The sequence below is a fragment of the Rhinolophus sinicus genome, chromosome 16 (genome assembly GCF_057876585.1).
Source record: "Rhinolophus sinicus isolate RSI-liver-muscle chromosome 16, RSI-T2T, whole genome shotgun sequence".
Classification (NCBI taxonomy): Eukaryota; Metazoa; Chordata; class Mammalia; order Chiroptera; family Rhinolophidae; genus Rhinolophus; species Rhinolophus sinicus.
The window spans coordinates 122923202-122950399 of record NC_142516.1 but is presented as its reverse complement, the minus strand read 5'-3'; the positions used below and the strand labels follow the sequence as shown (position 1 = coordinate 122950399).

General features: G+C 32.5%; 1 protein-coding gene across 2 annotated transcripts in view; it reads right to left on the bottom strand.

Annotated features, from left to right (window-relative positions):
• SGCZ (sarcoglycan zeta) overlaps positions 1-27198 on the bottom strand; it is an 804816-nt gene that overhangs the window by 114838 nt on the left and 662780 nt on the right. Inside the window, exon 3 of one of the 2 annotated variants that reach the window (XM_074329720.2) lies at positions 14353-14454. The exons of the other annotated variant lie outside the window; for it this stretch is intronic. Within the exon in view, the coding sequence (XP_074185821.1) occupies positions 14353-14454 (102 nt within the window). The remainder of the gene's footprint in view (positions 1-14352; positions 14455-27198) is intronic. 2 annotated transcript variants of the gene reach the window in all.

Sequence of the window (27198 nt, the reverse complement as noted above, 5' to 3'; positions counted from 1 at the left end):
TACAACCATATAATTAAGCTTCAGAGTGGTGTCAGGGTCAAAGGAACAATTCAGCAAAAATTTAATTTTTAACAGTTCCAAACCTTATTTCGTATCTTAAAATCAATGGAAATAATTTGAATTCATAATTCTTTTTTTCTGCCCCTATCCACTTTTATAGAATCTGACAAATACCTTTAATGTTTCTTACATTTTGTCCCTTTCTCTACTCTTTTTCTCCGTTTTTAGAATTACATAGGTCAATCTAACCTTTCTTTAGCAAAAAACGACTCCTTTCTTTTTGGGTCTTTAAAGAGAAAAAAGAGGAAATTACAAGATTGTCTTTGGCCCTTAGGGACAGGTTTAAAAGTAGGGCCCTGAACTAAGTTAAAGTTTTTGTCCTGTTATATATGCTTGTTGTAATAAAAACACAAAAGTTTCTCAATTAAAATTGTTTTCTGTCCACATGTTTAATTCTATTATTGATGTTAATTCTGTTAACAAATCGGTGGACACTTTTCCATTATATTTTCTCTTTATAGAAAAATTCACAATCATAATATCTGTACTTTTAACACATAACATAAATGTATCAATCATGGAAGAATTTTCTAGTTGTTCTTTAAAAAGAGAAAATGGTAAAAAGAGAATAGGCAGAAGAATAAAAATGACTCAGTAACATGGTAACAATCCATCTCCTTAAAACTTTAATAGGTTCTTCACAAAATAAAAAATCATGTGCGAATATATGTGTACATGATGAAATAGGGGTCATCCAGGAAATTATAGAGATCCACATTTGGCTAGATGTTGTGACAAAATAAATAATTTTCATATTTTCCCTTTCATAAAGGAAAAGTAATTAAAGAGTGACAGAAACTTGTGACCAGAGGACCTAAGTCCCCTAGAAATCCAGAGAAATCTTATGGATGCCATTGGGTCATCCATAAGATTTAGAACAAGGGTTGAAACTATGTGTAAAAAAATCCTAAAGACTCACTAACAAACTATTGGAACTAATCAACAAATTCGGTGACGTTGTAGGATATAAATTTCTTAAGTTTTTAAAACGCAGGGTCATTAAAAGCAACATATGGATTCATTATAATAAAAATGTTACAATTAGCATCAATAAAATTAATACAACAAAAATTACATCACATGTAATATTTTTTCTTTCCTTAATCCTTTGACATGTTAGGCTCTTATTATGTCTTCGTAAATTTGTGATGAATATTACTTATTTTGTCACAGATGTGCTTATTTAAAATAAGTTCTGTTTTATAGGAGGCTGATTATTATTTCAAAAGGCATTTCAATTGCTATGGAGATAGATATAAAGTTAATAAGAAGAAATTATAGCCTGTGAAAATGAATAAAGGAAACCTTGTTAAAATTGGAGTCAAGAAGTCCTGAAAGCAGAACTGTCATACACTACCTCCCACTGCCATTTGCAGATGCCGGCAGGAAGAACTGTGCCTTGTGCTCCCTAACAGGAAGAAGCTTGCTTTACTGCCCCAGCAAAAGGAAGGACGATTTTCTCCTTGCCCAGCAACTGAGCCAGTGAGAAATCACCCTGAACTCTCACTTTCCTCCAACTGACTTTCATTCAAAGTAGCCCCTCTCAACTTCCCCCTTTTCTTTATAAAAGAAAATTTCTCTGCTTTGTTCTGCATATATGCCTATGGTTTACCATAGCTTGCATGTCTCAAATTGCAATTCCTGTGCTATTTACAAATAGACTGATTTTTGCTGGTAAAATGACTTGCTATTTTATTTTTAAATTTGACAACTGTAAGTCTTTCAGTTATTTTATAAATGCAAAGGAAAAACAGAGAAGTGTGGTTGAAGTATGTGAAAAGGCAAAATCATGATTACAATGAATCATGTGCCTTTATAGTAATGACAAAGCTTATTATAATACAGTATTAATGAGTAGTTATAGTATTTGTGATTGATAGCATTTAATATTGATAGCTCTACTGAGTGTACAGTGATAAAAGCATACTTCGGCACTAGAGATATTGTTCCAAAACAGTATTTTTCAAGCTATAATATAACAATACCAACAGCCTAACGGATTCCTATCATGGATGCGGCAGATCTCCATGCCCATTTGCTTTATACTGCTTTCAGTTTTTTGTAAGATTCTATTTGAAGGAATAATCTCACATTTAAAAATTCATTTATAAACCACTAATCCAGCAAATGACAATACTGTAATTTGTAGTAATTAAGACCAATCAATTTTAGTTTTAACATACTGAATATTTTTATTTTAAAAAGTATTTATTTATATGTGGCTCACTACAGTGCCTTTTAATAAAATTTCTAACACGCTATGCCTTAGCAATATTAAAAAGAATGATTGTCATATCCAAATCTATATATGCCACATAAGATTAACTTTTCATGTTTTCAAATAAATTCATGCCTATTGTTTTAATGGCAGAAATGTAAAACAAACAAACAAAAAAAGAATGATTGTCTAACACATTAAAATGCAGTTAAAAAACACACAAATATACTGGGAAAGAATGAATAGCTTTTTCAGTTAATGAAATGTCTGTTTATGATTGTTAGAGCGATGCATTTTATTAATTTGAAATGTAGTAGACTAAGAAATTTAAGGTACTATAGGTACTTTAGAGTTTCAATGCCTTGAACATCAATTCTAAATTTATCTATGTATCTATGTATGTATATATGTATCTATCTAACTTTTTCTTTTACTTCCGGTGCAATGTATCCTCAAACTTTTTTCATTTACCCAACTCCCCTCCCCCACTCTAAACTTCTCATGTCCTGAGTAGTATTTTTGAAATGTGAAAAATAAAACGAAACAAAAAGGACTGATGACAGTTAGCCATCACTTTTGTAAAATAAGGAAAGGTAACAGAGGTAGAGAGGTTGGAAAAAGAGAAGTAGTAGCTACAGGATCATTCACAGGCAGATCAAACTTAGGAAAGAATGAATATCAAACTTGAGAGTCTGGAAACAGATATTCATGCCTCAGCAACCCCTGAAAAAATCTTGGAACACCCTTACAGGTATGCCTGCCTGGGTTTGATACTGTTGCCTTGTAGGATTCATCAAATCAGATCAAACTGTTCTGGTCACTGTTTCCAAAACAAATAAAAACAAATGATGTTTGCTATAAACTGCTTCCTGCTCACAAAAATGACCTAATTTGACATTCAAATCCCAGTCTTTGAAGCCCAGCTGAAATTCCTTCATATGGAGATGTACCAGCTTGGTCTACAGATATTATTTAGTGTGGAAGGGGGAAGATGGGTGCTAGGTGAGGGTCAAAGGGATCAAATATATGGTGATGGAAGGAGAATTGAATCTGGGTGGTGAATATGATATATAGATGATGTATTGCAGAATCGTACACCTGAAACCTATGTAACTTTACTAACAATTGTCACCCCAATAAACTTTAATTAAATAATAATAATAATAATAATAATAATAATAATGAAAGACCCAATTGAAAGTCAAAATACTGTCACTAAGATTGTTCCCATGCTTAGTTCCCAGGCACAACTTCTAAGGACAAATAACTCAAATGAATGAATGGATGACTGAATGACTGAATGAATACATTTTGAACTAAGTATACACTAATAAAAATAATTTTATCAAGCCACATAATAGTCAGAAGAAACATAAGGCAGATCGTTTTGTGACTCAAGTACCACTATGGTCTGCCCAGTGTGTTCCTTTTGGTACCTGTGACTGACAGGGGATGTAGGGAATGAGTCAGTTACATTTATACAAGCAAGGTCATAATAAATCCATACAGTGCTGAAAATTCATAATTAGAGCTTTGGTTATCTTCAATTCTTTTTAGAGAATGCAGGTGAGGAGGAGAAAGTGAGGTAATTTGTTTACATGCTTGTTTACAAAGGCAACAATTTTTGAGGTGATGATGAAATCTTCACTTCTGTGTAAGGTTTTAGCAGTGTCTGAGAAACACCAGCAAGAAGAAAGTAGGGTAATCTCTAGAAAAAAATACACAATAAGTAGAACTATTTTCAGAGCACCCCTATAGTTTTATGTTTGTTTTTAAATCCAAAGTATGTTGCACCTCTATAACAAATTTCACCTACACTTATGCATTTAGCAACTTCAAACTATTTCCCAAATTAACGAGGATTCCCTACTACGGTATTACTTTTTCTCTCATTCCTAATGAAGGTCTGCTGTGCTCAAACTATTCTCATACCTTATTGTATGGGCCCAGACCAGCACTCCACACACATAAATACAAATATGGATTCTGGGAGAATATGCAAAAAATAGTATTTTGGAGAGTCTCATGAATTGTTAAAAAGCTATGAGTCAGCATAGGAAGGCTGAGATTCTAGTCATAGTATTAAGACTTTTAGGTTGCATGATTTGAGGCAGCTGAACTGCCATATGCAAATGAAGACAATTCTCATGTATAGCAGTATGGATTAAATAAGGTAATACGTATAAAAATGTTTTGTAAAGTACAAAGCTTAATGTTCAGGATTGTAAACTGTAATCAGTAGTTACATATATCATTTTACGTTTTCATCAGTGGACACATGGGTTTGTTCAGTGGCATCTGTGAACTACTTAAGAATTATATATAAATACTTACTTATGTTTGTATTTACATATTTTTCTCAGCTTCTAATGGATCCCATCAAAGATGTCTTAGTTGACAAATACTAAAAAGCACTCTGTTGTACAAATGAGTGCTATCTTTTCAGTGTTCATTACGAATGTCCTTTAACCAGTTTGTACATATAACCTCTACAAAAAAGGTTTACATGAATTATTTGTAGATGTTTGGAAATATAACAAGAAGCCTAAGTTCATCCAAACTGCAAAACTTAAAATCCTATTATCTCTAATACTTTCAGAAAGAATGTAAATATATACTATGAATTAACTAGAAGAGCTGGTTTGCAATTTATAGAGACACAATTGTAGAAGAGACTGCTACAAATACAAGTTAGAGAAAGAAGCAGTGACTTGAGATGTGAGTTCTAGTTCACCTTTGAGTCCTATGATTTTGGATACAAAATCCAAGTATTTCATCTTCAAAAATGGGATACAATTACCTACACTGCCCACCTTACAGTATTAAAGTATTAAAATATAATTTTATTTGTAGCATTTGCAGATTCCCATGACATAACTATTTCCACCATGTCCCATTCAATCAACAAGTATGATGTCACTGTGCAGAGATACAGTTATACATCATTTTGTGATATTTCTACCTTACAGATAAAATGGATGTGAATAACTCAAGACCATTGATAGTAAGAAAATTTAATAAAACAAAATTAAAAAATTAAAGCTTCATAAAAACATTATGTAGAAATCATTAAAAACAACAAGTGTGTATTTTTTATTGCTTTGCTACAGGTTAGCTGCTAAGTAATATTTTTATGACTAAAACAGGCATGGTCCCTGGGCTCATGGGACTTAGGGTAATTTGATAGTTCAGTTACTATGATCAAATGATAAACTAATATAATTAAAAACTATGAGGGGTGTTATGAAGTTAAAGAAGCATATGCCTTGCCTGCAGTGATACAAGGTAAGGAGGGCAAAAAGACAGTTAAAGCAAAATTAATCAATACAAAATGTAAATGTTAATCTTGCTTTTGGAGTAAATTTTGAGTAAAGAGAAAATGAAAATGAAAATTAGATGCTACCTGTAAATGAAAAACTTTCAGAGGATATTGTCAGACATATGAGGTAAGGCACAGACAGTTGATATAAATTGCATACACTTAAAAGGATTTACTAAAACCGGAAAATATTGAATGTGAAATAATAAAGCATTCAACTCAATAAACTAGGAAAACAACAATGTATAAATATCTTAAAAATGTAGAGAAAAGAATGTTAAGGGATAAAATAAAAATTAATAAAATTCAATCAGTTAATACCAAAACTTGTTCTAAGTAAAAAAGTAGTAAGATGAAAGCCCAGTATTTGGAATATTTAAATAAAAAGAAGAAAAAATGCAAAGAAGCAACAATGAGGATTAAAAGATAGAAGTCTGGACAAAATGTATAAATTCTTAGAAAAGATATAAATTAATGTGAGGCATTTTGAGGTTGAATAGTAGGGACCAATCTTTATAGAAAAAAGAAAGTTAGTCAAAGATTTTATATCAGAAGGGTCAAAATAACTAGACAATTTCATAGTAGAATTCAACTATATCTTTAAGAAGTCATCCTATGCTATTAAAATTTGCATAATGCATAGAAAAAAAATGGAACTTCTAAGTGAATTCTGCTTGGCTGGTAAAATATTAAGGCAAAACAGCAAAGTAAACAAAACAGAGTAATGTAGAAAAACAGTAAAAGTGACTATATGAAAATATAAAAATAAAAAATGTTTATGAGCTTAATTAAGCAGTTTATTAAAAGATTGCTGCCTTATCAACAAGAAAAGTTTGTCCCATAATAAAGGGATACTTTGACATTTCGGTATCTTTTGACGGAATTCCCTCAGTGTATTAAATAAGAAAAATAACAAGACAAAAACCATATCTAAAAATGTGAGATATATTAAAATGTGAAAAAATATTTATTTCTGACTAAACTATAATCAACTTAAAAATAGATTGGTGAATTTCTATTCTTCATGTTAATTCATGTATTAACAACAGATTTTCACTCTACCAATCTAGGAACACTTTCTTCTCTATGTTTCCAGGATAACCAGTCTCTTTTGGTTTCATCCTGCATCACTGACCTTTCCTTTTCAGTCTGTGGTATTTATACTTCTGTCTAAAATCTTCTATATTGGATTCATTTAGTAGACAGCTTATCTTTACTATCTGCATTCATTTACTTGATATTTTGTCTCATCTCAAGTATTTAAATTAGTTATAGCTCGATAAATAGCTATAGCTTGATAGATATGTCTCTGATTTATGTCTTTAGCTTATATCCCCAACATGAAACCCAGACTCATATACACACTTACCTAACTTGAAATCTGTGCTCTTCTAATAGACAGAATTAAAAGCTCTAAAACTGTGCTCATAATCTTCCCCCATTACCCACTTTCCTCCACAGTGGTTAAAAGCAACTACTCAGCCCCAAAATCTTTGATACCATATTAGATTCTCTGTTACTCTCACATCCCACTTAAAATGTGTCAGCAAATCCTTAAACTCTGTTTTCAAAATATACTGTGTGTCATGATAATACTCATCACATAGTGAGGATAATATGAGCTAAAATAGGCCAAGCATTTAGCATAATGTTTGACTTTCATTAAAATAATAAGCAATACTATTTATTGGGTTGGACATTGTGGTAAGGATTTTTTTTCCCTTTTACCTCATCTAATACTAATCATAACACTGTAGTCCTTAAATATATTAAGGGTTACTATGAACTATATTTTGCAGAAGGTAAAAATAAGGCAAGAGAAGTTAAATAAGGTAACCAGTTAAAACTGCTAAATGACAGAGTCTGTATTTGAAACCAGGAATTGGACGTCAGAGCTCTAGTGTATGCTGCATGTTAGCTATTATTATTATAAGTCATTATCTGTCTGAATAGCCACAAAAAGGATTTGAGATATAATAGAAATCAAACAAAATTTTTAAAAAATGGCCAGATTACATTTGCAACACCAAAACAATGGCTTTTCGACACAAGCACAAAGACCAATCAGAGAAAAATGAATGGAAAACGCATTCCAATAGCAATACGAATCGTAAAATGATTCACTAGAAATTTGTGATGCTTATATGTCTAAGAATGTTAAAATGTGTTCCTGAACAACACAAAATAAGTTCTATTATATCAAGATATATATATCAAGAGAAAAGCCATGTGCCTAGACAGGAAAACTCAAAACTATAAAGATGTCCATTCTTCACAAATGTAACCATAATTAACTCCCAACAGGAATTATTAAACTTGACAGCTGATTACTAAGGTCATTTGGAAAAGAAAATGCACAATAGGCAAAAGCTTTTAAAAAAGACCAATATAAAGAACTTGCTCTAAAAGTTATTAAAAACATTCCTTAAAATTGTAGTTTTGTTTTTGTCCAACTACATCGGTAGAACAGAACAGCGATACCAGAAATAAATCTATGTAGACTTAAGAATGCAGTATATGAGAAACATCATATTTTTAATTAGTGATGGGAAAATTGATTATTCAAATTATGGTATTGGGGGTTATTGGCCATGAAGGAGATAAAGAAATGAAGAAGGCAGGGAAGGAAGGAAGGAAAACCAGAAGGAAGGAAGGAAGGAAGGAAGGAAGGAAGGAAGGAAGGAAGGAAGGAAGGAAGGAAGGAAGGAAGGAAGGAAGGGGAAAGGAGAGAAGGAGGGAGGGAGAGAGGGAGGGAATGAGTGGGGGAGGGAGAGAATGATCCTACCTAGTAATACTATACATTAAAATAGAAAAGTTTTCAAAAACTTCTCTCCCTCACTACTTAACAAATTAAACCACAATTATACTTTTAATCAACTTTTTCTTGGAACAGCCAACAATTTCTTGATAAAAGCTTAAGCTATATACTTGAAAAAGTGGAATCAAGAAAGATTATTTCATAGCAGCACACAACATGTATCCCCATGCTACTTTAACTCATATCTCCAGAATGGGGTTAAAAAAAAGTGTTAATAATACATTTCCGAGAAGTCTAATCCAAATAAACGGATGTGGAGAGAGGAGAAAAGGGTGATAAAGTCGGTAGTACTGGAAAAATCTACCAAGAGTGAAGGATTGTATATGCCACTGGAAGAATTCTACAGAAGCAGAACAGGCCACTAGACCCATGGGATTAAAATAGTCCACGTGTGTTTGGCACAAGCCATTAGTAGAGCCTCAGATGAGAGAAAACTGTCACAGTCTATCTCCCCCTTCCCATCTACAATCTGTCTTGTAAAACAAAGTAGCTAGACTTTTCAATCTTTTACTTTAAATTGTGACTCATCAGTGATAATTCAAGCTAGATAAGGTGAATGCTTTAAATTTTAGAATTAATTTTAAATTTAATAAAATCACAGCTCAAAGACAGCAAAATACAAGATTTAAAAGGAGACTGTGGACCTAAGGAAAATTCTGAGAATCAAAACAACATCCTTATATATAAAATACATGAATTAGAAAGAGTAAAGGCAAAATTCATATGGAGAACAATAAACTCATGTCACAGAAGAAAGACTCCAGATAATGACAGTTACTTGTATTCAGAGGAAAAATATAGTTTAAAATAGTTAGAGAAATTGCAATAGCTGTAGACTGCCAAGATGATCCAACATAAGAATTGTTGTTTTCTCTGAAGTAAAGACTCAACAAATGAAACTGAAAGGTATTTAGTGATATAATAGAGAAAATTTCCCTGACATGAAAGACATGAAATGGCAAAAATGTATCAAGCATTCAGACAGAACATTTATGTCATCAGCAAAAGAAAAATACCAGGCTGCCCTGGAACTTTTCATGGGTATATTCAGTGCTAGAATTTAATAGAGCAGTGAGTTAACAGCAAAATAAGGGATGACCCATTAATAATATTACCAGCAAAGAAAACAGTCAGACACCTTTAGAATGAAATGTTTCAGGGGTTAACAAAGACATAAACAAAACTAATTAACAGTGAAATACAAGCAAGAAATGAATGCTTTGAATAATGAACTCAATCATAGAGAAGCCATAATAAAAGGAGGACTGGTGGCAGTGCTGTAGCCTCTACACATACAGAATTAAGACCAAAGTGCCAAGGCAATTAACATTGCAGAACAGAATGCAAATACTATGAACTCTGAGAAAGTTAAAACAATATAATTGTTCAAAAAAATTGAAAATGAAGAGGGGTGAGGACAAATTGGAGAGGAGCTAATCACCTCAAATTGCACTGCAGGGAGTTAATGAACACTGTCTGAAATTAAAACATGGAGCGAATGCATCCAGCTTCTTAATGGTATGCATAATCTTTTATTCTTAACCATAAAGACAAGCTTTAAAATATTTTTGTGCTGAAGAAATATTTAAGTTCGGCAATTCCTTTTAATGTAGTTCAGATTATGTTTCCCCTATTAAATTATGTATAATATAGTAATTATAAACAGCATATATGTGTCTCTCTACATATTTATCCTTTTATTTATACACGTGTATAATTATATAACTATGATGTTCACCACATGTTAGCCTTTTTTTTTTTCTGAGTGTAAAGATTGGGATGATTTGTAGTTATATTTATAACTTGAATAAAGACATTACAGTAAAATAATAAATTTCACCTGTATGAAAGAAACACCTAAAGGCAGTATGATAATAATGATGATGATGAAATGACTGTAGAAGCCTGTAGATATTGCTTTGTATGAATTGGTTTGTATGGGAAAAAGAAACCCGCAAAGAGACTTGTATGGGAGAAAGGAACCGGAAAGAGACAGCATCATGAGATTAGTATATTGTATAACCAGGGAAGATGTTTGCTGAAGCACTCTGGCCTCATAGTATTGTGTCTGAATTCTATAAAGAAGCATTGAACCCACAAGGTTAACACAAAACAAAACAAAACAAACAAAAAACCAAAAATCTGCTTGTAATCAGAACTGATTTAGCATCCCAGCTCTGATGCCAGGTGAAATGACTTCATGAAGGGGAGAGCGAAGCCTTACTCACAGCTCTGCTAACACAGGAATCATAAAGAACACAAATGTCTTTGCTTTGCTGTGGAGTTACTGGAATTGAAATACTCCGATAGTAGTACCCTGGCACAAGTATCAATCTGTTAGGCAGGATGCTGGGATCTGGGATGGGGTGCAGTGGTAAGGTACCACTTTAACTACGGATCATTGGACAGAAAAAAAATAAACAAAGAAGCTGTTTAGCTAATATCATCTGCAGTTAGGTAATACTTCAAGAAGTTCTAGAGACTTGTGTGATGCAAAATTTCTGGTAAGAATCAGTGAAATGCAGCTAATTTAATGACCTTAGAACTCTGCATTCATGAAACCTTTCGAAATATACTCTAATTCCATTTAAAAACAAACAAACACTAGTGATTTTATGTCCGAATTTCCTGCTATTTCAAAAATTTTAGCTTAATGTTTGACCACATGGATTCAAGATTGATTCAGAATATCATTGTTATCCTTTACGTAAGGTAGCTCCTGAAGAAAACTATATATTTAACTTCACAAATATTCACTGAGTTTTTCACTCCCTGAAAACAAAATTGTTAATTTTGAGAAATGCATTGAAGGCTAAGATATTTCAAACAGAGAATATAATACGTTTTTCTGCATACTGATATTATGGACCAGTTAGGAACTTTTTTAAAGCATGAAGAAGAGAGTAAACTGCAATGGATAATAATAGAATTTTAAATATCTATAGAAGTTTGGTGGTGGGGGCAGGGCGTCTGTTAGCTTGTAGAAACAGCCTCTGGTTTATTCGGTTAGGAGACTAGAAGTGTGTACGTGTGATGTCAACTTCATTTTCTGAAAAATAGACACTTCTCTAGTCCCTTTCCACGTGTAGAATTAAATACCTACATAACCAGAAATAACTTTAAATAAGAAAATTCTCTATTTTAAAGTGGAATACTTGCTAAACATAAGGAAGGCTACCTGCTAGCTTTCATGCAAGAAAACACACACATCCATGCAGACACACAAATCAAAAATGCAGGAAAAATATCTGTACAAATAAAAATTGGTGTATACTGTATTGTTTTTCTCAGCTTAATTGATTCTTAATAAGTACCTTGTGAACTTAATTGATTTTGTTATCTTAGACCGACAGGAACTTTGACATTTTATCATGCAAATATTTGAACATATTAAAATGTTTGGAAAGACTGACATGTACAATGGAATATTTTTAAATTTAAATCTAATTTCTACTAGTATTATTGAATTACTTTGTATTTTTTTCCGAACCAAAGAATTAAGTACTTCTATGATTTTCTACAAAACTCACTTTATTAGAGAAAACTAAGGTTCAGGGAAATTGTGTCTGACTTTTTAAAACACTGAATAGGCTTTATGGCAGGGAATAAACAACTGCATGCATCCAAGGACAAGAAAATTATAAGGTGGGAACTGCTTATACAATATATATCACACGCACACACACACACACAAACATATATATATATATATATATATATATATATATATATATATATATATATGTATTATTTATTTTAAACATTTATTTTTATAGTGTATGTGTAGAGAAAATTCCAAGAAGTAAATGGGTCTCCTTTCTTTTCTGTTCTCAAGCCACACCGTCTGTCTGACTGCAGAAAGAACTTGCTCCCTTCTGCCTGTGCTGTGCTTTGCTTCCCATTTATCTAGAGGCGAATGATAACAACAGGAGATGCAGGGAGGACAAGCAACAGGACAGGGGATGTGAAAAGCAGGTAGAAATTGCAACCAGCACAGTGGATTTTAGAAATGCTTGTGAGCTTGCAGTTGCAAACTTTCCTGGGGATAAAGATTAGGAAGCTCAACTGCTACCGCCTCCCACTTTAATGTTATTAAAAATCAGTGGATTCTTTCTTAATAAGTCCATAGATGGAGTGAACATTTATCCCAGTTTCTTAGGAGAATCTTAGTTAACACCTGTTACACTCTCAAAAATGTTCAGGCTGGGCAGGTAAATTCTATAACCTGCTTGTTGGCAGAGGGCTTATAGTCCTCTAAATTGTATTCCCAGGAGGCCACTACAAATTGGTCTAAAATGGACGTATTTTCAAAGAACTTCCTGCCTATGATACTGTCATCTTCTTCTTATGTTAAGCAATTTCTTGATTTCCACCTCTGTTTTCATTTCTTCAAATACTGAATTGTTTCATAGTGCCAAACACAACAAAAAATCAGTAAATAACTGTGAGTGGTAGTGACTTCCAATCAGAGGGAAGACACTAACATGTGTAAATATGTTATTTTTCAGTTTTCATAAAAATTAAACAAAAACATCAATCAATTTTTAAAAATTTTAAGGTTAATTATTTTTATAGTTTAGTCATGTAAGGTTATGTGTTCATTCACATGTCTATGTGTTATTTGTATGACCAAAATACAGATAGTAATCTCGGTATTCAATTTCTAGTACCCAGAGTAGCAGTCTGTATAAAGAGTGTGCCCCCCCAAAAAAAAAAGGTATACACATTTTAAGAAAGGAAATAACTATTAAAATTGTAATACTCAATATATACCTATAACAAAATGTGAATACGAGTCACGTTTGACTTCTGAAATTATAAGAGGTGCTCAAAGTGGTTACCATCAGTGTCTAGACACTTCTAATTACAGCGAATTACTGATTGAGCAACATGGACCAAAGTGTCCACTTGTATACATTTTTTTTTGGCACCCGGTATATTAGTGAAGTCCTGTAGTTCACACATAGCAAAATAAAATTAAAAGTTAATATAATTACCCTAATTAAAAGTTATGTGAAAAAGAATCATCTGTTCTGTTTTCACTTTGATATTTAAGGGAAAATAGCTTTGAAGCATTTTATAAAATCATGTCTTACTATGCAACCCATTTACCAAGATACATATTAGGCATGTTGAAAATTTATTCTAGTCTAAAATTGACTTTCATATTTATGAAATAAGGTTCGTAATCTTTCCACATTTTATATAGCAAACTTTCCATTTTTTCTGTCTTAATAAGTTAATTTCCACGCCTACACACATATCCTATGGGAATATCTAATAGATTTGAAATATTCTACTTAGATTTTGATAGTAAGCACACTTACTATCTTCTGCAAGGTAGCACACGTAAGCCAAAATGAATAATGTCTAAGTTATAATCTTTTGAATTTTAACATGCTGCCAAGTCATAAAATACACATGGCACACACACATTTGAAAGGATAAATATTCTTACTTGTTTTAAATAATGAGCATCAAGAAGTAAATTTAATTTCTCTACTAAGACTCTTTGTCATCTCTTAGAAAATGCATGTCCCTCAAAACTAAAAGGACTTTAATATATTGAACTAAAATCATTTATTCAACTCAATGCTTCCTAAAACTATTACTCAAGATATACCAAATGCCCCTTTTGCAATTAATATCCTATAACTGTGTATTTTTAACTTCCATTGAAAATAGAGGGGCAAGTTTTATAGATTAACAGAAACAACACTACAGTTTAATTCAAAGTGGTTCTCTAATTTGTTAGTTTGAAACTAACTTTCACTGGTTTTTCAATTGTTTCATTGTTTTGATTTTTTCAATTAAGTCTTTAGCTTAAGAAAACTTAAATACATACTGAAGAGATAAGGGGGTTCTATCCTCCTATTTCAAGCTAAAACATAACCTCTTAATTATCTTTTACAGTAAGCCAAAGCCAGTATCACATACCTTTCGGGAATGAATTTCTTTCACATACAATGGAAGTAGAAACTCAGATACCCCTTCAAGTCGAATTCCCTTCTTGGTGACTCTCAGATTTCCCATACCATCCTACAAGCAATGAAATATAGTTCACTTTTAGGTTAATTAGAGAATGAATAAATGGCCATAATTTTTTAGGCCTAAATTGAGAAAACAGTAAGCTCAAATCAGTGATGATTTAAGGAAAATGAGAGATTGAACCTGCTTAATGATGATTGCAGCTGTTTGCATGCATATAGAGGGCTCTGTTTAAAATGAACAGGACAAGAAGATCTACCAGAGACTAGAATTTATCTATGAATAAATCCTGAACTTTCTTGCTACCTGACTCTTGGAAACATTCTTTTTTTTTTTTTTTGTGGAGAGATCTAATACTATTTTTTATATTACAGTTATATACATATTTCTACAGCATTCAAATAGACACATTTGCATAATAATTTCAATAAGTAATGATGATTGATTAGTATAAGTAAGCATGGTGTTCCAAAATTCAAACCATGAGTAAAGCATGTGTCCTCTCCTTTAGAAAACAACACTCTATGAGGAGGATAAAACAAGTACACAGACAACATTTATGAGACAGAGTAAATTAAATTTTAAAAAAGTAAGAACTAGATGCTAATGGGGATTAAAGAAAGGAGATTTCAAATATGGTAAGAGAGTATACCATATTCATGGAAGAGATTGACTATGATAAGGGCCTGAAGAATAATATGGAATTTTAACAGGGGATGTCCATAGAGGGAAGGACAAAATGAACATTCTGGTAACACTTAAGAGATATCATGCTGTTCAGTCTGGATAATGTATGAAATATAGTGATAGAAATCATTAGGAGTATGTTTTGAGGCCAGAAAAAAGAAGGCCCTGAGTGCAAAGCTAAAGAGTATGTACTTACTTCAGCCTCCAAGAAAAGAAACATAAGAAGTTCCTGAATAGCTCAATGGCTTGAAATTATCACAGTTAAGCTTTAGATTAATCTGGTAGAAATATGATGTGGGACTGACAGTATCAGTAATAATGCACAACTTGGTAATAAGTGTAAGGAGTGTGGTGGAAGAACAACCTACAAAACCCAGTCGCTAATTTTATCTGGAGATACTGAAAATGGGGCATTTACAATTAACCCAAGGTTTCACAATTATGAGTAAATAAAGAAATATAGTGATTTTTATATTGGAATCCTGAATCTGTAGGCTTAGTGGCAAAAAATAAGTTGAGCTTTGGAAAATAACACAGGGTCAAAGAATGTTAACTGATAATTAATGACTTTCTAACTTTCAGGTATCATTGAATAAGTCATATATTTGTCCATCAATCATAATATCTGTAGAAAGAGAGTTGGGGGATAACAATTGCTTAAGACTTGAATCTATCATGATAAGCAAATACTGTGTAGAATGATGTATATAGACAAAGAAGAAACTCAATAATGACTTAGGTCTGTGGATTGGAAAGAAGTATTTTATACAATCTGGGAGGTTGTGATCAGAAATATAAGAGGAAAGCCAAGATATTATGATGGCCCCAGTCTCTACCTCCTGCCTTCCCTGCTCCAAAAAAATTAAAAAAACAAACAAACAAAAAGCCAATGCAGTAGTATAACAACAAATACAATTTTGAGTAAAAATTGAAGGATTTATTTTAAAGACAGACAAGGAAAATGACTATTGAGAGAGAGACATTTTTATGTGGTGAAGTCTCAGTCTTCTCATAGAAGAAGAAAGTAATTGATTTTTGTTGAAATAAACTTGGGATGGGAAGGGATTGATTTTTTGAGCCTCAAACTTAAAGCTGACACTGAAAATGCTTAATAGGCTACTGGCTAAAAGTAAAAAATAAAAAAAAAAAGAGAAATAGTAATAAATGTGATAATTTTAAGCCTTACTAACAGCTGATTGCAATGAGAAAATAGTCTACTTTTGTTGAGATGGTGACATACCCTGGTTTCTCTGAGACAGAGCTAGTTTATGCCAATTTTTAAATATCCACTTTCACTTTTAAAAGTGAAAAGTGTATTTGACTTAGACATTAATTATATAGTCACCCATTTACTGGCTCTAATTATTGTGGTTTTGCAACATTGTACCTAACTAGGAAAGACAGAGGCAGAATGAACAGTTAGAGACTCAACAATGAGGATTTGCTAGGCAGGGATGGTAGAAATTTGTAAAGATATGGTGTTCTAAAGTAGCAAAAAATGATGCCCCTCAAATATCTGACCATTATTTTCTCATTGTTTAGGGACAAGTAAAGCCAGAACAGCAAAGTTTGGCCTCAAAAATAACACAGGGTCAAAGAATGTTAACTGATAATTAATGACCAGGTTTAACAGGAGTTAAGAAATGTTAGCTATCTAAGAGGTTTCTCACCAGAAAATGGAGCTGCAGATTTTGAGGTCTTGATAGTGAGAGAATTTCCGGATATAATGAGGCCTAAAGAATACCCGAATAGTAGTGGCAGAAGTAAAGTGGAGACAGAATTCTCTATGATTCAGAAAGCCAATAATAGAACATATAAAGTAGCACATGGCTTTAAAATACCATATTTTGCAAGGGACTTTCTGGACTAAATCTCACACAATGACTGTCCATATGTATTCTCAAATGCCTGTTGGAAGGAAGTGTTTCAAAATATTCCCCATAGAGTTATGGAAACTGACTATCTAAAGGCAATTAAAAAATTCTGTGATAAACATAATTCCCAGTTCAATATTAATTTCAAAAATTATTTTCATAAAATGTTTTGGAATAAAAGAACTGGACATCCAAAATTAAATGTAATAATACTATGCTATATGAATATTTAATGTTGGAAACGTTTGATTCTTAAGTTCAGTGTTTTCTTATATTTTCTATATAATATATAATTTGGGGCATATACATAATTATATTTCATTTAAATTACATGAAATAGAATTCCCAGGTTTAAATGTAGAACTGTTATTATAGTATTATGCTGTGAATCTAACCTCACTCCCACAGATCCATTTGTCCCATCTTTTATTTCTCTTGTTTTATGTTAAAAAATAAATTTTCAAGTTTTTCCATATTATCTCCGTATAGTTATAAAATATATAAAGCTAGATAATATATATTCAGTATATAATTAACCTGATCCTCACATTCATGTACCAAGTCCACTAATAATTTATGAGATGATGAAATAATCTGGTTTCCCTTCTGCAGGAGCTTTAAAAAGTGAATTTTATTCCTACTGTCACTATACCTTCCTAATTTACTGTATTCTTAGTTCCTTCAACATCTAAAGGGGAGAAAGCAATTTATGGATTGCTGTTAAGGATGACACTGCCAAAACACTAGAAAGTAACAGAATCTAATGGATCTATGGCCCAGTCCCCATCTTGGCTTGGCCACCTTCTTCCTGTGAAAGTAAGCTTGAATCTCTTCACTTCATGTCTTTGTACCTTTTGTCATCTGTAAAGGGAATGATATGAAAACTTATGTCATGTGTTTATTGCAAGAATTATATGAGGATGAAAGAGGTTAAAATAATGCCCTTTTACACAGCAGGGATCAATATTTCTAACTATTATTAATGTTTTATTAAAATAATTTAATTTTTGTCTCATTATTATAAAGATTCATATTATTTATTTTCAGAGGTATTATCTTTGATCTTCAGTAGAGCCTACTTCAAGCTTTATCATCATGTGTTATGATGCTTTTATTCATCTTCTATCAATTTCACAATCATTATCTGCTTTTGACAGACACTATAGTGTCATGTTAGAAGAGAACATGAAGCTAGACATGTTGGATTTGAGACTTGACTATTATTTACTAACTGTTGACTGAGGCATGCTGTTTAATCTATCTAAATTTCAATTCATTTTCTAGCAACATAAGAAAATAATAGTATTCCTCATAGGGATGTTGTGATAATTTAATGATATCATATGTGAATGGTTTATGACTGGATCTGGAATTACAGCTCTGGGGTTACAGATTTATGCCCTTCGTTTTAAATATTTAGTGTGATTTCTAAATAATCTATTATGAACACTATCATTTTCATGTTGAGGGGAAATATCACAAAACCACCTTTTCTACGGTAGCCCTTCCTTCTTTAGAATAATTTTCAAGACTCTCGAAGTGTCTCATGCAATCCTTTGTTTTTCAGATTGTTTTGCTCTTTCCTCATCATCATCCAGTCTTTACTTCCACTAATCTGTACTGGTAGCATTTCTTAGAAAAGTTCTGTTTGCCATTAAAATTTCTTAATCTATGTATTTTATTTGCTTGAACTGATCTACTCCCATCTCTCCTTAATACTTTTATCCAGCATTCAAAGCCCAGTAAAAAACAAACAAACAAACAAACAAACAAACAAACAAAACAGGTTTAATATCATAGTCAGAAATAACATTTTCCCTTACTCTCTATTTCCAAATTGCTATATTTTATTTCTCATAAAACGTGTCATACTGATTCTAGTCTTAGGTGTGTATTTCTATTGCTTCTTTAAAAGTACATGATCTTATTTTTCCGTGGACTTACTCCTTCTACTGTAGTCCTTCCCATAGGGGATTTTACAAAGTATATGGCCATTAAAAGTTTGACTATTTAATTGATCGGTAGAATTTAGATCTTTACTTGAGAAAAATAAAACAAAACACTCAACTGATATACTTGTAAAAATCATGCTATCACCAAAATTCACAGAATTTGACTTTAGAAACTGCAAGTAATATTTATTATAATTGTTATGCACTTGATTTTTTGAACAAAGTAAAGGATACTTTGTTGAGAAATAATCTTTTTTGGAATTAATTATGGGAGACTGACTTTAAAATAAATCACAGATGTGAATGTAATCAGAGTGTTGATAGCCATGCTATTTTAAATTTAAAATCTGTACTCAATACTTTGCAGTGATCTGACCCTAGTTCACTCTGTCCTCACTTATAGGAGGTTCTTCATTAGCTTTAGCTGCCTGGTATTAGGGGGGTTACTTAGATGGGCTACCTTCAGAAATTTGAATTACTCCTTAATAGGCAGATGTAATTGTCAAAGTAATGAGCATGTTGACATGGAATTCAGAAAACAATTAAAAATCGATGTGCTCATTAAACAATATAGAAAATATCGTGTAGAATTAATCATTAAAAAAAACTTTTCAAAGAAAGTTGAAAAAATGCAGTAGTCAGTAGATAATTGAACATAGATTTTAGACAAATTTTTTCTGGTTAAAACTAAAAATCATTTTCCTCCAAATTACTAGAATACATTTCAAAAGAAATTGATTAGGGAAAAAACGGTAAATATATATATTCTATGGCTTTGATTATCTAATTATATTCATTCTATACTTCAATTTGCATGAGAAAATGACCTATAACAATTTAGAGACAAATTGGAACCGAGTACAGTGGTCATTTGTGAGACCTTGAGAATTAAATATTTTAATAATGCAAAGAAATAGTTGGGGAAAAAAGTATTATCTTGTTTAAATATAATTATAAGTCACTTTAAAATGTGTTGTTTTGTTATTTGTTCTTTAATGTATCATAAATAAATACAAATCCATTTAATTTCCAACTCTTAATTACAGAAGAAATTCTCTTTAAAATATCTAAGCATTTTCTTTTTCTTACCTCTTTTATGCTAATGTTATTTAGAATTTCCAATGAGCTGTTTTCCCTTAAAGGCAAGAGAAAGAACAAGCAAAACATAAGTTGACAGCCTGCTTGCTTTATATATGTGTTTTTACTGTGTTTGCTCTAAGCATGTGTTTTATTTTCATTTTAATTGGCCTTCTTTATTTCTGCCTATTATTACAAAATAAACTCTACAGTGATAATAATTGGTAGACCCAGAAATTTGACCTGTAATTCAGCTTATAGAGAAACATCTTTAGAGATTGTTGTTAATAAGATAACTTTTATTATCTGGAACTTGGTTTACTACTATTGTTCTTAGCCAATGGTTGTTCAAAATTTCATAATTTATATATCACCAATTGTCAGGGTTATGAAAAGATTTTAAATGTGTTTATATATTGAATAAGACAATAAACATTTCACTTTGCATCTCTTATTTGTATCGGTGCTCTATCAGCTGTGTGAATGATTAATTTTAAAAAGCATAATAAAATACTTTTTTTCCCAAATTTTCCTCTATTTGAAATATAATTTTTTGATAAATATCTTAGTTTTTTCTAACAATCCACATATCATTAGCCTCATAGAACATAGATAATTGCTTTATAACAAAATTATCAGAATACAAATATGATGAAAAATAAAATAAAAAACAGTAATATACTAATCTGACATGGTAGATATGATCACAATCATCCAGTAAATGGAAAATAAAATGGATGCCTTTAATAAATACAATGAGACTATATATAGAGACCAGAAAAAATACAAGCTACATAGTAACGAGATTGTATGTAAGTGACTAGTAATAGATATTTGTTTGTGTGTGTGTGTATATATATATATATACATATATATATATATGCACATATATATGAATATTTACTTAAATAATGGAGAACATATCATAACTATTCAATACAGTATGGACATTAGCAATATATATGCATTTTATGTTCAATCTGTTTGAAAAAAACGTTTTTCCACAGGAAGCATTGTCAGGAAAAAATTATTTCTGTGACTCAGTCTGATAATCTAATATTAATTGTTTAATACAACTTTAAAGGTGCATGGACCCACCAGCATCGTGCCACTGTAACTTGAAATTAAAGTCATACCCTGAGAACGTGATAAGCAATTGTGGCAGGACACAGCAACTTGCTAATAAATAGTGATGTAGGAAAACTAAGCATGCTATTAAAAACAGATATTTCTTAGTGGTAAATGGAGAAACTGAAAAAAAAATTCAGGGATTTTACTTAAGGAAAATAATAAGTAATGAATTAATAATACTGCTATGTACCCTAAAGACTGCCATCTACAAATGGGTGACTGAGGAACATCATATTTTAATCTTTATAACAAGAGTATAAAGCCTAAAGGTTCACTATTGGAATGCCTACCTTTCCCAAACATGCTTAATAGAATACCAGACTTATAATAATCCTATTGAAAAAAATTTTAATTTTTAAGTAAAGTTAGAAATCCATTGCATGATATATTTTCACTCAGAGATCCATAATGTATGTAAGCATACTAAACACTGAGAAGTATGGAGTAAAGAAGCACATGTTCTTTGTTCAATACAGAGTTCCACAAATACTGTATCTGGTGGGTGTACCACTTACCTAACTACATTTTGGAATAGGTGGAATAATGTCCTTTGAATACACTGTGGAAATAATGGTTTAATCACCTGTGTTACAAACTCTGAAGGAATACTTACTAAAAAGAGGGTGCATTGTTTAACATGGAGGCTCAAAAATAGTTAAAAGCTACCATGTCTCCAGAAATATTTATTGAGAGCCTATGTATAGTACCACTAAATTCTGTTCACAGTTTGGCTTCCCAGCTATCTTTAAATATTGAAGAGAATATGCTGAACATTGCTAGCTAGAAATCTGGTTTGCTTTATAGATGTAACTTCTTACTGTCAATAAGAAGTGAGAAAGTGAGAAAGGGAGGAAATGCTGAGCACAGCTCTGGATTTGCATATGATATTTGTAAGTTATTATAAGCATAATTTAGTTCCTAAAAGGAGGATCACTTCTTGCCTTGAACAAAATCACATTTCTGAATCTGTAAATTAAGGATAAGAACTTAAGGTATGGTCACTCTACATAACTAGTCCTCACAGGAAGTAAGGTCTTGTCCAAGAATTCCTTTCAAACTCACAAGACCACATCTTCAGTTTCCACCGTGTTACGGAATTAAGCACAATAGCTTAATTCATAGAGCACTTTGAGCAGATTCTGAGCCAATGGCACATCACAACAGCCTGAGAAATAGGCAATTATTGTCCTCATTTTAATTAAAAGAAAAACAAACCAAAAAACATAGGAAGTTAAGTGGATTTTATACAGCTAATAGTCAAGACTTTTCATTCATGGTCAATAGAGGCAACTATAGAGATAGAAAATGAAAGTTAAATTTATTTTATGAGGTAACTCAAGTAGGGTGTACTAATGTTTTTCATTATTAACCCTGAGTTAATTTGTATCTATCCTTATTTTTGTTCCCATTTATTATTATTATTTTTTAAATTTCCTTTTCTAACCGACTTCATTTATCAACACATATTTCTATTTTGGCTCAGACATGCACCACAGTATTCTGAAGAAACGTTTTCTGTTAAGACACAACTATAGTTCCAAATGATTATAAAGTTAACCATGGAAATGAAACCCTCAGGACAAATTACTGACATGTATATAGTCATAGCCTTTTTAAGATGATGCCCAAAACAATGTTTTTTATAGATAAAAAATTCAGCATTTCACATTCTTCCTATGAACTGCTTTGTAATTACCCCCATCCTATAAAACTAAGTGTTTTTTTTTTTTGTGTGTGTGTATGTGTGTGTCTTTGAATGCATGTGTGTATGTATTTAGAGTTGCACAGGAGGGGTAGGTAAAATGAATTTGTTGATATTAAAACTGTAAGTATTCTACCAGCCTGGAACCAAAGGAATATTAGGTAAATGCCATTAGAGATAAGACAGAAACCCAATGAAGATACAGATGAGAAAGCTGATTCTCTTTGTAGGACTACCTGGAAGGCTACTAATCAGAGTTTTCTGACTTTGTGTTGCTTCGTGGTTCACAGATTTTTCTAATCCCCATGGCAGTGTGGCATGAGCAGTATTGAGTTTATAAAACTGTAGCATTTGGCCTCTTAAACTAAAGTAGTCTCAGATTTTGTATATCTGAAGATTCTTCCCACCACCAATGAGAAACTGTCAAGCAGAAATGCAATGGTTCATCTCTCAGCCAAATCTTATAAGATTCTATAAATTTCCTTGAAGAGAATACTATAAATTTCCATCAATTTCATCTGTGAGTTTTGAAAACGGATTATTTATTTTCTAAAAGATGTAGTCTAGCATCATTTCTTTAATATAAGTTCCATTTCAAATACTAGTAACAACCACCAATTTTGGGAAATATTTAACATTACTTTTTATTTCATTTCTTTTTTAAAAATTTTAATAAATTTATTGGGGTGACATTGGCTAGTAAAATTATATAGGTTTCAAGTGTAACGGCATCAACTACTGCCTTGTGTGCAATAGTTGCACCTAGTATCACCTAGTCAGTTCTCCTTCCATCAGAGTATATTTGACCCCCTTTAGCCTCTTCTACCACATCTCCCCCGCCAGCCCTCTGGTAACCACTGAACTGTTTTTTGTGTCTAAGAGTTTTTGTTTGTCTTGTTCATTTGTTGCTTTCCGTTTCATATGCGACATATGAGTGAAGTCATATGCTTCTCGATTTTTTCTGTCTGAGTTTCAGTTTCTCCCTTTAGTTCTGTTTTTAGTTGCTTTATATATTTGGGTGCTCCCTGATTGGGAGCATATATATATTGATAAGTGCTATGTCTTCTTGGTGTACTGTCCCCTTTATCATAGATAATTAAACCCAAGTTAGTCAATCAGATACTTCTACTAGTATATCTTTAACTAAAAATTAAGAACAACTAATTAAACAATCTCTCTTTGAATGTAAAACTGGAGTTAACTGTGACCATACTTTAAGTTATATAGAAAAGCTAGAATAATCAATTCTAGTTTAAGCGAGGACAGAGAATAGAAAGGAGGCTAATCCCACTGGATACAATACCCATTTGTCTAGTTCTTCCTGAGACAGAGATGAGTAACTATGCCAGATTGTGTTGTTTCTTTTCAACACTTTTGTCAGTGTCATGATCCCATAAATTCCTTTTCCCCCTCTCTCTTTTTCTCTCACTCTCTGAACTACTGACTAGTTTAGTGAAAGAACAATTAAATCCATGTTAACAGATTGCCTTTATACATTCACACACCTTTTCAGTGACTACATCCACTTCCATAGCTAAATCAAGCTCCTTGATTCCTCACTGCTCCTGCTCTCCAACCCTCTTCTTCTTTCGTTTGTTTATCCCTGTGTCATCCCCTGTATATGAATTCAAACAGGTTTTATTGAAGGCATATTCCTACAGAAATTCAGAACTCATTATGAATCAGAGCTCCATACACCTTTTCTTCAAGAGTCTTATCAGAGTTTATGGAAGATCATGCTCTTTGTGTTAACATTTGATTATACAACCATTGGGTTGTAAGCTTAGTGCAGGCAGATACCACATCTTTTGCACATCATTGGTTCCACAATTTATTTTTACAGCCCAAATTTGTCTTTTGAATTATAGACAAAGGTATTCAATTACTTACTGTCTACTTTTCCTGGGTATCACAAACATCTCAAACCCAGAATGCCCCCACCAAGTGACAATCCCCCCGTTTGAACTGCTTCTTATGATGCATTCCTTATCTCAGAAAACTGTTATTATCCCTGTTTAAAAGAAACCTGCATCTCATCCTGGACTCTTCAGTCTTACTTCTCATAGTGACTCAGTCACTAAGTCCTATCCACGTGCCTTCCTTCTGGCATTGCTTTTGGCATACAGTGGGATGCGCTGTGCAGACAGTCTTTACAGGCAGGACCTATTGTCCCAGCTACTGGAAAATCTGTGAGTAGATACCGTGTTTCCCTGAAAATAATACCTAACTGGACAATTAGCTCTAATGTGTCTTTTGGAGCAAAAATTAATGTAAGACCTGCTATTATATTATATTATATTATATTATATTATATTATATTATATTATATTATATTATACCTGGTCTTATTTTACTTATAGTAAAATAAGACCAGGTCTTATATTAATTTTTGCTCCAAAAGATGCATTAGAGCTGATTGTCTGGCTAGGTCTTATTTTTGGGGAAACACAGTAGCTTTCAACTATAGGTCACTGTAGAGATGCCCTTAGTCTCCTGAAACCTATGAACCTCTTAAAGTAGGTCCTCCTTCCCAGTTTAGGGGAACTCTCAACTTGATTGATTGGAAACACGCAGAGTCCCTCCTTACAAAAGTCCACATATACCCCTCTAAGGATCTTAACCCACCTATTCTCTTGGCCATTATCTGTATAACTGAGGTTTAGTTGCAACATAAACCATGTGGGATAAAGAAAAGGGGACTGATAAGGAGAAAGAAACTGTATCTTAAAGGAGTATCAAGATCTGGCCAGCATGTACCAGTAGGAGGAGGGTAATTGGATTCTGAGGATGCTTGATCAGGTGGTCCTAACACAAATTTATTTTGGGGCACAGAATCTTACATCTATAAAGGTCCCTCAGTATTGTGCAAATTCATTACTTAGGATGGCTCCTAGGAGCATCGAAAAAGCAATGGCCCATGTTAAGTAAGTAATCCATGACCTCGATTTTCATGGCAGATGGTGAAAGGAAGGATAAACATCTCAGAGAAGTGGATACAGTATATAAGGTCAGAAAACCCATCAAATCATTATCTGTGGGGAGGCCCAGAGGATACACCATTTACGAAAGCTATAGGAAGTCACTTGTGAGAGAGATACAAGATTCACTAAGAAGTTCAGTAGTTGTTCTCTTCTGTAGGTCAGAGCTGATGGTAGAAAGACCATTAAATGACTAGACTCACTCAAAGCAATGAAGTTGACAGGCCCTGAAAAATAAAGGCCAAATTGTAGCAAACAGCCAGGTAAACACAATTATGGTAAAGAGTGGCCAGGTCAGAGGTACAACCAGGGTCACAATCCTAAAATGTAATGGAGATGGTTAATAAATCTTGGTGGCCACAGGGGCAAAAATGATGATTAAGCAACAAGGGCTCTATTCAATTTGCAGCATCAAAACAAATTATGTGTGGATAAATAACAGGCTGAAGGCAGTTGCCCTAATAAATAAGTCATGCTTGCCCAATTTTTGTCATGAGCCAATTTTCTGACCCAGAATCCATAGACCCTCTTGCCAAATTTTGACAGTAAGTGGACAAGTGCAATTGCCTTACCCTGAGACTCTTCAGAAATGAGGATTCTGGTTATACCAGTGGTAAATAAACCACCAAATCTAGCAAAAGTCAGGTCCCACTTTAATTTAAGTCTTGGCTCCACCTACTGGTAAAAATAATAAAAACAATCAAACAAACAATGCACTTTAGCTGTTAGTCTCTTTAGGAAATATATCAGCTGCAAAGTCTTCTCCAAAATCGTAACTCCCCTACCTGGAATGGCATACATGATCAACTGACCAGTGAGAAGACATAAAGGCTCAGCCATCATATGACCGGTTTAGAAAATTAACAGATTTATTCTAGCTCCAGAGCTCCCTGTGGGGGTCAGTCAATGCTACCATTCCTCTCCATCACAGTTTGATTTTTCTGCTCTCTCAGCTTAATCCTGTTCCCCTGAAGTAATTTATTATCTAGATTATTGAGAAACGTTTTCATCAAAATTCAATGAACTCCATGTTATTTTAAAATTAAAATTAAATTAAAACAGGGTAAGGATAAGCCAATATTAAAATGAAGTGAACTATCATCTATATTACATAAACAGTATATTAATATTTCTGCCAGATGAGAAGAAATATAATATAAAATGATATTTATATGAACAACTCAAACATATGATTTTTTTTCCCCTCCAGATAGGGGCTCTATTAAGGTACCATCATCACCAGGAAAGCTTTGTCATTTTTAATGCCTGCACTGCAAACTTTCCTCTACACTAATTCAGACTTTCTTAAAATATTTGATTGCAAACAGTGGTAATTTTGCATAATTACTCAGGTCTAGACAAATAATTCAGATCTAGATTAGTTTCCGCCTACA